Source organism: Sinohyriopsis cumingii, chromosome 5 (assembly GCF_028554795.1).
Source record: "Sinohyriopsis cumingii isolate HCF-2022 chromosome 5, ASM2855479v2, whole genome shotgun sequence".
Taxonomy (NCBI): Eukaryota; Metazoa; Mollusca; class Bivalvia; order Unionida; family Unionidae; genus Sinohyriopsis; species Sinohyriopsis cumingii.
In genome coordinates this window covers 148,523,078-148,539,598 of record NC_142965.1, presented here as the reverse complement: position 1 = coordinate 148,539,598, position 16,521 = coordinate 148,523,078, and the positions used below count along the sequence as shown (strand labels likewise).

The following is a 16,521-nucleotide window of genomic DNA, read 5'->3' as shown; positions in this document are numbered from 1 at the left end:
TCTAGTTTTATTACTTTTAATTAATTTTAATAATAACACCAATTATTTTTCACCCTTATTCAAGAGGAAAATTTTTCAGAACGTGTAGAAGTTTCTCTCTGAGTTGTGCCAGTGAAGAAATATTATTTATATTCTTTCTATTTGTTGTGTCAGTGAAGATGTCTAGTTATACTCATCATACTATGTGTTGTGTCAGTGAAGATGTCTAGTTATACTCAGCATACTATGTGTTGTGTCAGTCAAGATGTCTAGTTATACTCAGCATACTATGACTATATATTATTTTGCATTTCCCATACACTGCAAGATTTCTCCTTCAAACCTATTGTTAAAGCTGATTCCGAAATGGAACGTCTACTAAAGGAAACCTATTGGATTCACCGTCTTAATACGGTATATCCAAAAGGTCTAAATTCAAAAACACTATCTGACATTTATTAATTCTGTTTTTCTTTTTCTTCCTTTTTCATATTTTTGGGGGGAATTACGACCCCTGTTTACAATGAGATAAGAATATTTTTATATTATTCTAATTTGCAGAAGAACTTAATTGGTAAAAGTATAATTTGATATTATAAAAATAAGTTAACTAATTCTTTAAAAATGAAAGTGCATTTGTAAATTAATTTTCAATATAAGATGATTAATTTGTTATAAAATACTAGAGTGTAAGCGTTATGCACACCATATTTTTATTATATCAATTGAGTTCTGATAAACTAAGATTTGGCAAAATTATATCGATATACATTCTTTTACATATTTTTCATTTATTTTTTTAAAAATTTATTTATATATTTATTTTCTATATTTTCAATAAGTGTGCATTATACATAATACAAATATTGATACAACTGTTTATCTCTATTTAGTAATAAATTTCATATATATATATATATATATATATATATATATATATATATATATATATATATATATATATATATATAGTGCAATCTAGTCTTGGTACATTCGGGACCTATATGATACTTTCTTCAAAGCCCGACTTTCAAAAATATCACAATTGAATTTCTGAAGGAGAACGTTTATATCTGAAATCCTATATGATACTATGTTTCTTCAGATATGTATATAAAAAACTAAATTTATGAGAAGTCGCATATGCTCTTATCTAACACTCAGTATGTTTTGATTGATTGATTGCGATTGTTCAATTGACGAATTAATTGATTAATCAAACTCTAAGGATGACCTAGTCCTTGGACTTTGTGAAGATGGCCACTGTCGCTTAACCGGCTTGAAGTAGCTGTTCCGTTTTCTTGTGCCGTTTTTCATGATGTATGTGCTTGTTGCCTGTCTTCGTCTACATTATTGTGTTCATCATGCATTGGCTGTTCAATTCGTATGTATTTATTCATTTCCTTGTTTTGGAAACGAGAACAATTGGACTTTTTCTCAGCTGTCCTGCTCCACTGCTACAACTTCCTTTGTTTTTAAACAAACCGCCATCACGTGATACTCGCCAGTCAACCCGTTTATGCTATGATGGACCCTCATTAATTGCTTTAAATGACCACTCCTTGGCTCTCCATACTACAGTGTGCTCTAGACTAAAGGTAAATGTAAACAGAAGCGAAAAGAGAAACTTTGTTTCAAAGCTGGCCGGCGTAGAACAGGAAGAAAAATTCCAGTTACCTCCCTTATGCACTTTCTGGCTCAACAATTTAACCATTCGACCGTTAATTTAGATAACCTAATTCAAATCCCTATTAAATCGTCAACCTTTGTGTCAACTATCCAAGAGATACCTCTGCGTGTTGCATTATTGAATGCCCAATCAGTAGGACCAACAGAAAAGCGCAAAGAAATCGTTAATTTTATCAACGATCAGATATCGACATATTGTTCATGACTGAAACATGGCTAAAAACATCAAGTGTGGAGCCTAAGTGCGCGGATCTAACAATCACCGGTTACTCCATCAAGTCGTTCCCCCGCCACTCTTGCGGAGGTGGAAGTGCTGTCATTACAAACAACTACATGTTCAAACGGCTTAACCACACCGCAACTTTAAATTTCTACCACACATCGTTTGAACTAGTCCACACTACACCTACAATGGAACAAAGGTCAGTCCATTTTTTTTGCCTATACCGCCCTCCTCCTAGAAGAAAAAACAAACTGATTGAATCTCTCTTTTGGAGCAGTTTCCGAATCTCCTGGAGTATGGAAATTTGATAGGTAGAAACCTGATTATTCTTAGAGATTTCAACTTTCACTTTGACTGTCCAGGAAACCCAAACACATCAAAGCTCCTATATTCCATTAATGTTTTCAACCTCACACAGTCAGTTAAGCAACCCACCCATAAACATGGTCACATTTTAGGCTGGATTCGTCATAGACCTGATGATAATATTATGCGTTCCTCCCTGCTATCCCACGAACTCGCATCAGATCACCTCTGCATTATATGCCATCTTGCCGTATCAGTCCCTAACTCTCCACCTTTATTTGCTACTAAGTTGTTGTTGTTGTTGTGGGGTTTAACGCCATTTTTCAGCACACGATAGGCTATACATGGCGGCCAGTATTAATGGTGGAGGAAGAACCCGAGAAAACCCCGGAAAGAACCACCGACCCACGAGAAGCTACTGGCAAGCTTTCTCACATACCCACATTGGCTGAATCCTAGACTCGAACCGCCGCAGACAGAGGTGAGATGGCAGTGATCCGTAACGAAGAGCGCTTTAGACCACTCGGCCACTCGGGGCCCTATTTGCTACTAAGAGAAACCTCCGTATGATAAATAAAACTAAACTAATGTATGACATCCAAGCAAAACCTAACAACTTGCTTAACTCCTACAGCAGAGCAACTCGATAACTGTCTGCGTTCATTGCTCGACAAACACGCCGTAGCCACCAAGTGCAGTGTATCACTTCAAAAATGTTTTCCATGGTATAGCAGTGTTAGGGACCAGCTTCGCACTGCTAAAAGAGACCGCCGTGAAGCTGAGAGGCTTTCGCTTTCCACCAGACTCACTATTCATAAGCAAATCTATGAAGCCGCGAAGAAGAACGTCACAAACATAGTCCATGCAGCGAAATCAGACCACTACAGTACTAAGATCATGGAAAGTTCCTGCTGCAAATAACTCTTCGAGATTACTAACAAGCTATTGTCAAGAACGAATGTACACCACTTCCAACTATCTTCTCTCCAGTCAAACCTTCCGGAGACCCGTTTGCAAATTTCTTCCCTGACAAAGTAAAACCATTAGAGATAAGCTTGACAACACAATTTCAATTGACGCGTCGTCACCATACAGTTGGGATACAGAATATCAGCGGCATCGATTACCAACATTTGAATCTGTCTCTATGGATTTAGTACGTACAATCGTGATGAAGAGTGAACCAAAGTCACGTGAACTTGATCCAATTCTAACATCACTGCTGCTTGACTGCTTGGATCCCGTATTGCCCTCACTAACTGAGGTTATTAATACCTCTCTCTCATCCGCGGGATTCCCATCATTTTTCAAAACTGCCATTGTAATGCCTCTGCCGATGAAACCAACACTCGACCATAACGATTTAAAGAAATACCGCCCAGTTTATAATCACCCATTAAAATTTTTAAAAAAAATCTTAGTAAAGCTTGTTCTATCCCAGCTTGTATCTCATCTGAATTCAAACCGTCTTTTTAGCAATGTACAATCTGCATATCGCCCCTGCCACAGTACTGAAACTACTCTTCTAAACGTAGTTGATGACATTATCTCTGCTTTGGATAGCGGAAAGATTACAATCCTCACCCTCCTTGACTTGTCTGCAGCATTTGACACAATAGACCATGATATATTTCACCGTCCCCAGCATGTATTTGGCATTCATGATACAGCCTTACTGTGGTTCAAGTCCTACTTGGTCTACAGGATACAAACTGTGTCTGCAATTGATAGTTGATCTATGTCTTGGTGATCAACAGGGGTCTGTTCTTGGACTTGTTCTCTTCATTTTCTACACTCAGCCGCTCTCAAGTGTCATAGATCATCATCCAGTGTCTCACCAATTGTATGCTGATGACACCCAAATATACAAATCTAGCCACCCAACTGAAGTTGATGCTACCATCCAAGGTGTAGTGAGGTGAATTTCTGATGTGAAATCATGGATGACATATAACAAGCTGCAGATGAATGATGATAACACTTAGGCCATTCTGATCACAACACAAAGACGTTCTCATTCACATCCTTTACCTGAAACAATAAATATCAGTAACACCAACATTAAATCCACACAGTCAGTACGAAACCTAGGTGTCACTATGGACAGTACTCTCACATTGCACCAGCATGTCATGAACTTAGGCATGGCTACATATCTTGAATTGAGACGCATCAGTTCCATTCGCAAATATCTTTCAGTTGATGACACGATAACATTTGTGTGTTCATTAGTACTTTCAAGACTGGACTATTGTAACTCAGTTATGTCGGGTTCATCTCAATAGCTACTCCAGAAACTTCAAAAAGTTCAAAACACAGCTGGTCGGATCATACTTAGAGTACCACGAACAGAGCACACCTTCCCGCTACTCTGTACCCTACACTATCAATTCGATCCAGAATCAAACACAAAATTTGTTCTCTGTGCTACGTTTCACTGACGGACTCCAGTCCAACATACATATACGACCTCACCCATGTGTACACACCAGCGGGTGATACTTACGGCTACTCTTCTGACAATCGTATACTCATTATTCCCACTATGAAAACGAAGTCATATGAACAACGTTCTTTTGCATACCAGGGCCCAGCAACGTGGAATGAATTGCCCACTGAACTTACAAAGAAACCGTGATCCCATTCAAGAGTGCTCTTAAAACTCACTTATTTCGACTGCAAGAACAAAAAGACCTGATAATGATTCGTACCTTTTCACCATGTGTTTTTATGTTTTCTAATTTCATGGTTTATTTTTTGTTGTAATCATATCATTATATATTTTTTATGTTATAATGTAAAGCGTTTAGAGCTTCTAAAGATTAGGTGTTATACAAAGTCCTCATTATTATTATTATTATTATTATTATTTAAAGCATTCCAACGATTGCGTCGTTACTATTACGCTGTCTATGGTGCATTTTGAGTCTTTTATAAATTGCATCCCGGATACGTTTCTCGCATAATAAAATCTCTGCGTAATTGTACAATTGCAACTTTTTAAATAATAATAATAATAATAATAATAATAATTACGTTCCTGAAGATGTCAGTTTTGTTTCTTCTCTGTTCAAGGTTATAGGAAATTTCATTGTCTTTGTTGAGTCTTTGCTTCTTACAAACGGACCCTTAAGTCTAAAAAATACCATGATTAGGTTTTGCCTTAGTAGTCACTTTGCTTACTATACATGTTTGCCCTTTGAGAGAGAGAGAGCGAGAGAGATAGAGAGAGAGGGAGAGAGAGAGAGAGAGAGAGGGAGAGAGAGAGAGAGAGAGAGGGAGAGAGAGAGAGAGAGAGAGAGGGTGTCAACTATGTGACTGAGTTATTACAGCAGTGAGAGATACACTTCATATTTGCTGCATATATTCCGTAAATGAGCTGATGGAAAATGGAAAAAAGTGGATATGAATAAATGTTACTGATGTCATTTCAGAACCGGGAAATTTGATTCAAATGGTAAACGAGAACTGACTCACAGCTAACACAAAAATCACGATAATGTTAGTGGTAGTGTAATTATTGTGACCCACCTTTCCGTCCTCTCAGCTTCATTTTCTCGCTTGTCGCTGAAATATAGCATGGTGTTAAGGTGTTACATTATAGTTTTATTGTTTTAAAATTATTTTGCACAAATTTATTTTTCCCCTTGTCCATGACGAAATTTGTTTATAACGTACACAGGTTTTATCACGTTTTGAGTTATCTCAATTAATATATGTAGTTCTAATGTGAAAGAGAGAGAGAGAGAGAAATAGTGCATTCTAGTCTTAGCTTATTTAGGACTTATGAGATACTTTGCCAAATACCTACGTAAAAAGTCACAAAAGCCCAAAATAGAATATTGAGAGAGAACGTTGATGTGTTCAATCCTGTATGGTGCTGCTTGCTTCTTCAACTTTGTATAAAAAGGACACTTAGATTGATGAGAAGACGAAATTGCTTTTTTATAACATCTTTTGATCAACTGACTGATTGATCAAGCTTGAAGGAATGTCCTAACATTAAGTGAAACAGTCACACTATTGCTAAGTATTTGATGTACGTTGAGTCATTTAGTAGATTGTATCCCCGGTGCGTGTTTCTAATTTTAAAATCTCTAAGCAATTTTATTTAAGCAGCTTTTTAAGTTGCACTACTACGGCTACTACTACTTAAAACAATAATACTACGTAACCTGAAGATCTCAGTTATATTTCTTCTCAGTTCAAGTATTGGGGCATTTTTCTTATCTTTCCTGAGCATTTGTTTTTACAAACGGACAAGTAGTAATATCTCGAAATTTCGACTTAGTAACTCGATATTTCAACAAAATAAACCGACATTTAGAGTTAATAAGTCGAAATTTTGAGATACAAGCTCTAAATTTCGGGATACTAAGTCGAAATTTATAAATAAAACCCCGAATTTTCGACACAATAGCTCGAAAGTTTGAGATATTAAGTCGAAATTTGGAGTCACTTGCCACATGATAAATCAATCTAATTGGCCTTGACGTTCCATTGTAGATTTGACAATGATATCAAGAAAATTCAGATGCGACACACAAAAGGTGAGCGAGTATCATTATTACTAATACTACAACCACGACAACGAGGAGCAAGACGACAACGATATTCATGACGATGTTAGTAGTAGTGTGGCGATGATGACTTACCTTTTCGTCCTCTTAAGTTTTTCCTTAAGCTGTGCATTACATGCTGTCAATTGATCTATTTGCAGTTCCTTTTCTCTCTCTTCCCTGAAAAATATCACGTTGTAAATATTTTGCATTATAACTTTCTTTGTTCAAATATATTATATATTTATTTCCCCTTTGTTCAAAAGGACATTTATCCAAAATGTGTACAATTTTGTCTCATTTTTCTGCTGTTTCAGGCAAGAATTTTTGTTCTACTAAACTTGGTATGTGCAGAATGGTCACAACTTCACGCAATCACACACATGAAATGATGAATAAATCCGGATGATATAACGTTTAAAAAAACATGTAAAGAAGAACATTTATTTTATAATGGCGAAGAATTCAACATCACCCATCCATATATATATATATATATATATATATATATATATATATATATATATATATATATATATATATATATATATATATATATATATGTGTATGTGTGTGTGTGTGTAGCATTAATATATATATGTATATGTGTGTGTGTGTGTGTGTGTAACATTAATCTGGCTGATTTGCAGAGACTGAAAGAGTGAGGATAAGATAAGACTGCACAAGTGAGTGAACTTATTTTGTCAGCAATCTCGTTTGTTTAAATACTAGTTCTATTCAAGGTTTGTAACGACAATCACGATGACGTTACTAATAGGTGTCAAGGTTTGTAACGACAATCACGATGACGTTACTAATAGGTGTCAAGGTTTGTAACGACAATCACGATGACGTTACTAATAGGTGTCAAGGTTTGTAACGACAATCACGATGACGTTACTAATAGGCGTCAAGGTTTGTAACGACAATCACGATGACGTTACTAATAGGCGTCAAGGTTTGTAACGACAATCACGATGACGTTACTAATAGGCGTCAAGGTTTGTAACGACAATCACGATGACGTTACTAATAGGCGTCAAGGTTTGTAACGACAATCACGATGACGTTACTAATAGGCGTCAAGGTTTGTAACGACAATCACGATGACGTTACTAATAGGTGTCAAGGTTTGTAACGACAATCACGATGACGTTACTAATAGGTGTCAAGGTTTGTAACGATAATCACGATGACGTTACTAATAGGTGTCAAGGTTTGTAACGACAATCACGATGACGTTACTAATAGGGTGACAATGGGGACCTACCTTGCCCGCTTCTCGAGCTCCTCCTTAAGCTGTTGGTTATATGCTGTCAAGCGATCTCTTTGCAGTTCAGTTTCTCTCTTTTCTCTGAAAAATATTTTTTGTAAAGCTCTTACATTATAGCTGTATTTAGAATAGGTGAATGGATATATATATATATATATATATATATATATATATATATATATAGAGAGAGAGAGAGAGAGAGAGAGAGAGAGAGAGAGAGAGAAAGTGCACAAGTCCATTTTGCGATCGCCATTATACAAATAAATAATTTCGTTCAGCTCAAAGTCAGTAATAGTCATATACTGTATTCCTTCACTTCGCATCATCTTCATGCATGTTCTTCAGATGGGAAAGAAAAACAAATATGTGTAATCTAACCTAAGCGGTTTGGGAACCTATATGATCATTTACTAAGGAATTACTTGAACACGGAACGCCCATAGTACTATGCTTAGTACAGAAGAAACCTCGTCATATATATGTGATGTAATCTGACTCTCCACTGTAAGTGGACTCTCTTCATTTTCAGACGATCTTACTATCTTCCTTGTGGAATTACTTATATGTATTGTCTAACTAAGGCGAATACAAAGTTTCAAGGTATAATGCCCACTGATAAATAATATCTGCATGGTCACGAGAAACAATATCGCAAAACAACATTTCAAACCGTCTTTGAGATTTCTGTTTTCTTAAATGTATCGCTTTCCAAAACTGGTTTTGATCTATCTCTGCAAATATAGGAGTGTCATCATTTTCTTGCTTATAAACATCGGACGCACATTTTCTGTAGAGTTTCGTAAGGTTTTTCCCCTCATTTTTGTAGCCGGCGAAAAAATATATCTTTTCGTTCGATGACGTTTCTATTTTGAACCCACTCTTGTCTTAATCATAGTTCTATACAATCTTTTAAAATCAGTATTCGCGTAGGGCTTTATGAAATGGTTGACTTTTGAAATAGGGAGGGTATTTCTGCTCACAAAAGCTATAACATCAACTATTTTGCTATACAAAAAAATCAATTTGCTCTTTGTTTGCTGGAATGAAGATTATATATATTTCGTCTAATAGCACTCTAAAAACGGTAAAATCCTAGTTATAATTAGAAGGTATGTTACTAAAATTAGAATATAGAACCTAACATATGCCAGATACGCTACGTTTATTTATAGATGAATTTTAACAACCTAGACCCGAACCCAAATTAACATGTTTACATCTTTTAATAATGATCCTAATATAAGACCCATACAGATAGAGAATATTATAGTTATGTATTATTCGTTTACTGATTTAAAACAATCAGGTCAAGTATAAAAGGAACTTAATTTTGGACAAGGTTAAGTCCAAGAATCAATGTTACATTGCATTAGCATATAATGTAATAAATTTTAAAATAATATATACAAAAATCTAACTAACAGACAATGCATAACATCGTCATTTATCTCTAGAAGATTAAGACCATTACTGTATTTTTTATGCCACAAGATATCGACATCATCCTTTCTACGTAATGGTCAAATCTTATCCCGGTCAAAAGTGGCAACAGGCAAATAGACAGAATCAATAGTCTCAAAACCGAAGTTGTTCCTGTTACGTGTTTAGGCTCGAATAAACAGTAACATAGAAAGAGTTAACACAACAAGCTTTTAAAAATTTAACAAATAATTTATTTTTCTGGAAAATTCTGTAAAACAAATGACAAAAGGAGAACTTACGGTTTCAAGAATCAAATCCAAAATTATTATATGAATAATCCACGAATTAAGTTGCAAAAGTCCTAGTAATAAATGTTCTAATAATTCCAAATTCGAAACCAGATGTAAAATCCAAGATGGATGACGATGACGTATGCAGTAGTCAGTATTGTGCTTATCTAGAGTTCTTTGTAAGCAATGTCTTTCCCTGTGTGAGCACTCTTCAGACAAATAACAGAATTAATCCTTTTTGAATCCAAGTTATCAAAAATACTTACAAACAAGTAATTTAAAATAACTCTAAACAGAACAATATAACACTTTACTGCCCAACTTCTACTAAAAATTATTATTTTGACATTGAGTTATATGGGCTTTTTTAAAACATCAACAAGGGTCATGTGATGATGTTTATATCACATACACAGAATATGGCCTTGATTAGACCAATAATTTTATTCCCAGAATAAAATTTTTAAAAAAGTGTTTACTTCTTAACCCACGTAGTTTCATCATGACATTGATAACAACCAATCATTATAAAACAAAGATACAGCTGTTTACAACAGTTGCTACAAACTTAGAAACCAGGTCAGAATTTAGATCAACACCTGTTGTTTATACACTAACAGTCAAGGACAAACCATTTCCTGAAAAAAGTATCATCTATAGTGAATAAATTTACATTATAATAGCTTACAGTAAAATAAAAACTGAAAAATTAAATATATATTAAATCAGATATACGTAACATTCCTGAAATAACCAATTTTCGGAAATGCCACATATATCGTTATATTGTTCCGATAGAATATGGCTGAGATACAAACCACTTTACATAATGCCTGTAACATTCTATGAAAGTATATTTAGATTAAACGCAACCACACGTGTGCTGGAAAGAGACAAACAAACGAGTAGATCACATGGAATTAGCATGAATGTTTATTCATCGGATTCTTAACGGTAAAAGAAAATATCACTGTTCCATTGCTTATTAGTTAACCATCGTCTGCAACAAGCCCTTGTAGGCAAAAACTGACTTTTCTGAAAATTTCGCTACAATTTCTGAAGAATATATTACATGTATTTTATTAGATATGGATCCTGGTCGTTTGCTTTGTATATAAGTAGATTAAAAATCACGTTTGCAAGACGTTTGTAAAGTGCATCTTTATCGACTGATGATTAATGTTAGCTACAAAGTGCGAGTTCTGGTTGCTCCATGAAGCCATTAATGTCACAACAATAAATAAGAGATCATTACAATCCACCATCTTCAGTCTGCATAACGTGATATCATTTGTGATCTAAAGATTTTCTGAGAGGAATACTTGAACATCCATGAACATTATTGCTACTTCAAATCTGAGATGCTTTTGTAACCGAACTATTGACAGCATGTTTAGAAACTATACTTGGGGTTATATATCTTCTTCAGGATCCATTTCTGTAACATTTTGATTTGCTTGATTGTTGTAGCGATCAATGACGGATTGACTGTAAGTCTTTGAAGGTGTGTTTTTGCACACTCTGTATTGATATTCGAATCATTCTGTGGTGCAATAGTAACTGACCTATTATGACTTTTGAGACGTACTTAATGTGATATGCGAAGTTGTTCTACCATAAGGTATGCCACTGTGGCCACTAGAAACTATATGCTACTTTATACCACAGGTCGTACGCTGCTCACTTTCAGTAACACCTGTGTTCAAGCTATTCATATTTTAATTACGCATAGATGGGGATGCTTACTACTAGTAACATCTATATTCAAGCATTTCTCCGAAACCGGGATCTATAAAAGAAACTTTTGTACCAGACAATTGCTGGCCTTTGTTTTAAATTTCTCAATACGCAATGACATTTTATTGATCAACTGATTCAACTTATTAGGGTTCTATATCACTCTCGGGTGATTAGGCCAATCCCATCCCTGTTAAACTTTTCAGGGACACATGACCTTCCCAGAGTCTTTTATTGTCAGTTACTTTACCTTTATCTGAGAAGTTTTCTTCTAATGAAAGTGTTTTTATTCAGGAGTAGAGTACGGCTTTATTAATATTCCTCTCCATTGTGTAAATTTGCCATCAGACTTAGTCACAGGACCCGTGACAGTCGGAACAGTCTCTGTTATACCCCTTGAGGGCATTCATTATTACAAATCAACGACCTAGCTGGAGATAAGGTTGTGGTTATTCCACTTGTAACTGACAAGCCTTGTTTGGATCAGATAGTCGATTCTATTGAAAAACGATTCCCTGATTTATACCCAGCTTGTGCAATTACTAGAGCTATGGCAAAGAAATCTCTTGAGAATGATGTTAATCGGAAAAGAATTCCTTAAGCAGGCACACATATTGGTCAGGCTCGTGATGAGGTCACTTTCGCTCCTTGATTGGATCAATCAGAAGGTATTGCTCATAGTGATCCTCTTTTAACTACTCATTCTCTTCATTGTAATCAGGGTGACAAACGAGAATCATTTGTCGCCGAACAGGAAATAGATCCTGAGATCTCCTGTTTGTTTTCAAAGATATATTAGTAAAACTGATGCCACTGAAGTTCCTGTCTGTTATTTCATTACAAATGGAATTCTTATGAGAAAATGGAGACCTCCTGAGGTACCTGCTGGTGACAAGTGGTCAGTGAACTATCATATTTTAGTTCCAAAATATTACAGACAAGAAATACTTAGTCTGGCTCATGAAACTTCTTTGGCTGGTAATTTAGGGATTAATAAGACTTATCACAAGATCTGGACTCACTTCTATTGGCCAAAACTTAAAAGTAATGTTTGTAGACGCTCTTGTCATACTTGTCAGATGATACGAAACCCAATTAGAAGATACTTAAGGGCCATATGCAACCTATTACAGCATTTGACGAACCATTTAGTAGAATCATGGTACCTAAGACCAAGTCAGGAAACCAATACTTGCTGACCATAATGTGTGTCAACAAGATTCCTAGAGGCAGTTCCTTTGCGGAATATTAAACCTAAAACTATAGTAAAAGCTTTGATGAAGTTTATTTTACTCAATTTGGCCTTCCCAAATCTGTCCAATCTGATCAAGGGTCACATTTTATGTCTGGAATTTTCCAGCTAATTACGCTTGAATCTGATATTCAACAATTCAAGTCAAAAGTGAAATTATGGTTTGACATAACTATAATAGAGAGAACTCTTGAGTCTGTTAATAGGGTTCTCATTTTTCAGAGTTTTCTACAGATTACTACGGCCCTTACAAAGTTAAGACGAAAATGAATGCGTTACATTATAATAATAGTACTCCAAGTTTCTAACTAAATTATAGTAGTACCGTTATATTGAGAGAGATAACCAGGTTAAACATGCAATCAATATAATTGTACCTGTCCCACTCAGTGAGAATTTAAGTGAAGGAATATCATTGGACTCTACTGGTTTTGGAGTGACAAATCTTCGGAAATCAGAAATTGTGAAAGATCTGGACCAGCAAAGGTCACATTTGCAACAACAAGAAAGGAATAACTTTAAACAGCTTGTATTTAAATATAAGCATTATTTCCAGAAATTCCTACAAAAACACACCATATTGTCCATGACGTTGAAATATTAAAATCCAAACCTGTCAAACAGCACCCGTACAGGATGAACCCTCTCAAACAAGAATACTCGGAATAAAAAAATTCAGTATTTGCTGGAGAATAATTTCATAAAGCCCACTAAAAGTGACTGGAGTTCACCAAGATACTTGTTCCGAAACCAGATAAAACATTCCGTATGTGCACTGATTATAGAAAGGTGGACAGTGTGACTAAATACATTCATTTCCATTACCGAGAATCGATGACTGCATTGATAAGATCAGAAATGCTACGTATGTCACCAAATTGAACCTTCTGAAAGGATTTTGGCAAATTCCACTGACGGAAAGAGCAAAGAAAATTTCGGCATTCGTGACTCCAAATAGATATTTTCAATATAAAGTGATGTCTTTGGGATGAAGGTTCGTCAAGTACTTTTCAACGTCTCATTAATATGATCATCTCTGGTCTAGATAATTATGAAGCTTACACCGATGATGTCATCATCATCAACGACACATGGAAAGAACATTTAGCGACAATTCGGACATTCTTTGACAGACTTACTGATGCAAGTTTGACTATTAATTTATCCAAAAGTGAGTTCTGCCGTGCTAGTCTAACTTTTCTGGGACATATCGTGGTACATGGACAAGTTAAACCTATAAATGATGTGATCAAGGCTATCTCTGAATTCACTGTGATTATAAGTAACAAGCAACTGATGCGAATTTTAGGTATGGCTGGATATTATCGAACATTTTGTTCCAATTTTTTTATAATTGCTGAACAACTGACAAATTTATTGAGCAAGGAAAAACAAGTTAAATTGGACTGAAAATGTCAGGAGGCTTTTGATAAATTAAAGGCCATATTTAAGAGTACACCGGTTCTTACAGCTCCAAATTTCAGCCAATCATTTAAACTGTCTGTTGATGAAAGTGATGTTGGGGTTGGAGTAGTATTGATTCAATAAGGTAAAAATGGTGTTGATCATCCAGTGTGCTATTTTTCTAAGAAGTTATAAAAGCACCGAAGAAATTATTCACTAATTGTGAAGGAATGTTTGGCTTTGATATTGGCATTACAACTTTTAAAAGTTTACATTAGTTCAGCTTCTTCGATTATTGTGTTTAGTTATCTGAACCAACTTACGTTAATCGGCAAGATGAAAAATAAAAATCAAAGAATACTAAGGTCGAGTTTGTTGTTACAGGAATATAATATTGACATCAGGCACATCAAGGGAAAAGATAATTTAATAGAGATGTATTATTTCATGTACACTTAGTATAATTCATACTAGTTCTTCTTATGTTATTTTTTTAAAAATAAGCCTCACATATAATTAATCTATGGTAAAAAGAAAGCTTTATTACATAAATCTTTCTTTATCTTTATGGGGTAAGTTTTATGTATATCTTATTTAATTTATATTTGATTTAATTGAATTGTTTGTTTATTAGATCTGAATTATTTTTATTCCATTACATGATACTGTAATGTTACTTTATTTACTGGATTTGACATTGTCTAGATAATCAGTTCAATTCAGTTTGACCTGACTGTTTTTGTGAAAATAACTAATAATAGAAACTTTGTATCTAACGCTGACCTAATTCTTGACCTTGGTTCAGAACCAGTAAGAGTAACAACTTTATTGTTTTAAAATTCTTTGTTAGAGTAAGGTTCGTAAGGTGAAATCGAGGCCATACTTGGAGTACGTGAAAAATAACATGTATCAATTAGGTTTTTTCAGAGGATTGACCCACATCCGGGAATCTGTTTTGTGTGGTAGCTAGATTTGTTCGTGATATTTTGAGAAAGAACAGTCTTTACTTGCGTTAACACGTGAGAAGTTAAATTGTTTTATATTGTGACCAGTTCTTGGGCTAATTATTTAGTTTTCTCAAATTATTTTGATTCTAAGAGATTATCTTTCCCTGGAAATACTAGTGCTCTAAATTAATTATTGAACAAGGACGGCTATTGAAATTTACACAGAATTCAAACACTGGAATATTATTTTCTGTGATTCAACAAGGAACTGTTGACACATCAGTAAGACGCTGACCACAGCATACATCATCACCTTACATTCTGGATTTCATCGGGATTCGAACTCAGCTTCATTAAGACTTTTTATTACAAGGACTTCTATTTGTCAATTATTGTATTATTCTTGGACTATTTTTATATTTGAATCGTAAAGCCGTAAGTTCTTTTTCTTGTTTTTACTTTGTTTTTCTAGGTAAATACATTATTTTTTAGATTTTACAGAGCTTGTTGTCTTCACTCTTTTCGTGTTACTGTTTGAAAGAGCCTAAACACGTAACAGCACACATATTGTTTGATGTCCATTACCACTATTTGACAAATGCAATCATTAGGGGTAAAACTGTTATTTGTCATATGATTTGTGCTTTTGTAATATCAAAGAGAGAGAGAGAGAGAGAGAGGTGCAATTATGTTGTCAACTATGTGACTAATATGAACAGTAGTGAAATATGCTCTTCAGTTCTTTTGCTCATATCTATCAGCTTATGGAAATGGGAAGAAAATCCTTGAGTACAAGGATGATGACTTCATAGAAAGATGATTACTGATTACTAACGAAATAATAATACTTAGTTTATTTATTGTTGATAATAAGTGACGTGTCAGAGATTTTGAGATTATGACATTTCTAAAGAAAAACATTTGCAACTGCTTACAGTCATTCTCGAAACAGATCTGTTTTAATGTAGAAAATACATATTCAAACTTTGATATGGTGGTATAAAACGCGTGAAAGAACGTGTGTCCTTATGCATGTGTCAACGTGCAAAACACAAATAATAGACAAATTAGTATTATTATATCTTGGATGCTAGCTGCCCTTGGTACTAATTCTTACCAGTTTATAAGCTTTATGATGTATTTCTTCAAAAGGTTTTGCTAAGATCTCCTTGAGCATTATTATAATTAATTGCATCAAACACAGCGTAATTACATCAATTATTCGGTAATTGACAATAATCCTTTCATTGTTCATTCATTTTGTATACTATTCCCTTTTCTAGAAATAAAGTAAAAATCTAACCCGTATGAAAGTATTGGTGTAAGCCTATATACATTTATTGTGATGCGGGGATACTTAATTTCCTCTCTGGTGTATATGTCTTAATTTATTATTGTTAATATTATTATTATTATTTCATGGATATAATTTGCATATAT

General features: G+C 34.6%; 1 protein-coding gene across 1 annotated transcript in view; it reads right to left on the bottom strand.

Annotated features, from left to right (window-relative positions):
- Positions 1–16,521, bottom strand: part of LOC149800433 (uncharacterized) — a 94,347-nt gene that overhangs the window by 30,188 nt on the left and 47,638 nt on the right. Inside the window, exons 8-10 of the mRNA XM_089960064.1 lie at positions 8,027–8,110; positions 6,853–6,936; positions 5,729–5,764 (exon numbers count right to left, since the gene is read on the bottom strand). Coding sequence (XP_089816190.1) covers positions 5,729–5,764; positions 6,853–6,936; positions 8,027–8,110 — 204 coding nt within the window. The remainder of the gene's footprint in view (positions 1–5,728; positions 5,765–6,852; positions 6,937–8,026; positions 8,111–16,521) is intronic.